We start from the raw sequence: 1,408 nt of genomic DNA, 5'->3' as shown, positions 1-1,408 counted from the left end.
ATAATGAAGTATTTCTTCTCTTTAAAAATTTGAAGCTCGTTCTTTATAATTACACTTTAATATTTTCTGTATGTAAGAAAACAGATTTTTCATTAAATAAATCAAGCATCTATTATATTTCTTGTACATAGAACAACTTGATTTGTTATTCAGGGACAGTGAGAGCACAGGATGATGAAGGCGGTGATGGCAACGATGCAAACGCCGAGGAGTTATGCCAGGACAGGCCAGGGGACGAGTACTTCCGGTTAAACATCGAAGGAGACTGTCGTGACGTCGTAAGGTAATTTCCAGCTTGTCACCGTAATTTATCATAAATCCACGTCGTCGTTTCAACGCGAGAAAAAAAAAAACCATTCTAACTAAGTAAGAATTATTCAATAAAATTTGGCGCAGGAGTTCTTCAAGGTTCCAAAACACCTCGTCACCGTCCAAAAATAAATACCCTTTCTAAAATGTTTTTTCAAATAACATCAAATGCATAGTCAAGTATGATTGTATCAGACACGATTATTTTATCGACTGGAGCCTGTTAATCGAAGGTCAGATAGTTAACGGTACTAATCGCAATGCAAACGAGGAATCGATCCGATCAGTAAATTATTTCATCCGGTTCCTTCGTGATCGAATTCCGCGCGAGGGTTCAAGGCGAGCCTGATACTGGATACAGGACTCGCCTTCCATTCGATGACGACACCGTGTCCTGACTCACTCGTTTCGTTCTCAAGGACGCGCGTGCAAAAATATCCTGCGGCCTCCTCCACTTTCATTTTCACTCGTCTTCCTATTATTTTTTATCGCAAAAGGATTTCTATAGAAGTTTAATGTATCCTAAAAAGATTAACGATCCTACGATTATTCGTATTTTATAAATTGTATCAATGAACGTTCATTGGAAGTCGTGATTCGTCTGAAAACGAGATAGAATGTTGAGGATGATGATTAATGAAAAACAGATGCGACAAAGCGACCGAGATCGGTGTGACCAGATTGGCTACCGTGCGATGCCCGACGGGGTTGGCATTCGACATCGAGAGGCAGACATGTGATTGGAAAACGAACGTGAAGAACTGCGACCAACTCGAGAGTAAGCGATACCATTATACCTGACTAAAATTGCTTTTGTTCAACGTGGAACAGGTGTACGAAATCCGGCCTGAAGCAAATCACGTGCCCGAGCGGATTGGCCTTTGACTTGGACAAACAGACCTGCGACTGGAAGGGCAAAGTCACCAACTGTGACAAGCTCGAGAGTAAGTCGTCGTGGAACATAGGGTGTGTTGCCGCTTCTCCGTTTATAGTCTTTCCCAAACTGCGCTTATTGTTATTCCTTTTATTTTTCATAAAAGAATTATCTCTCCCATAAATGCTTTTCAACGTTTACGACGTTATAAATATAATGTTGTCT

General features: G+C 40.7%; 1 protein-coding gene across 1 annotated transcript in view; it reads left to right on the top strand.

Moving 5' to 3' along the window:
* Positions 1–131: 131 nt before the first annotated feature.
* The window catches only part of LOC108632505 (uncharacterized), a gene marked incomplete at its 5' end in the record, with an annotated part of 5,616 nt that continues 4,339 nt past the window's right edge, over positions 132–1,408 (top strand). The window contains 2 exons of the mRNA XM_018037155.2: positions 132–283; positions 1,141–1,253. Coding sequence (XP_017892644.1) covers positions 132–283; positions 1,141–1,253 — 265 coding nt within the window. The remainder of the gene's footprint in view (positions 284–1,140; positions 1,254–1,408) is intronic.

Source organism: Ceratina calcarata, unplaced genomic scaffold (assembly GCF_001652005.2).
Source record: "Ceratina calcarata isolate Rehan_Ccalc_2016 unplaced genomic scaffold, ASM165200v1 scaffold1571, whole genome shotgun sequence".
Lineage (NCBI taxonomy): Eukaryota > Metazoa > Arthropoda > Insecta > Hymenoptera > Apidae > Ceratina > Ceratina calcarata.
The sequence above is the reverse complement of the archived record's forward strand: the minus strand, read 5'-3'. Positions and strand labels throughout refer to the sequence as shown.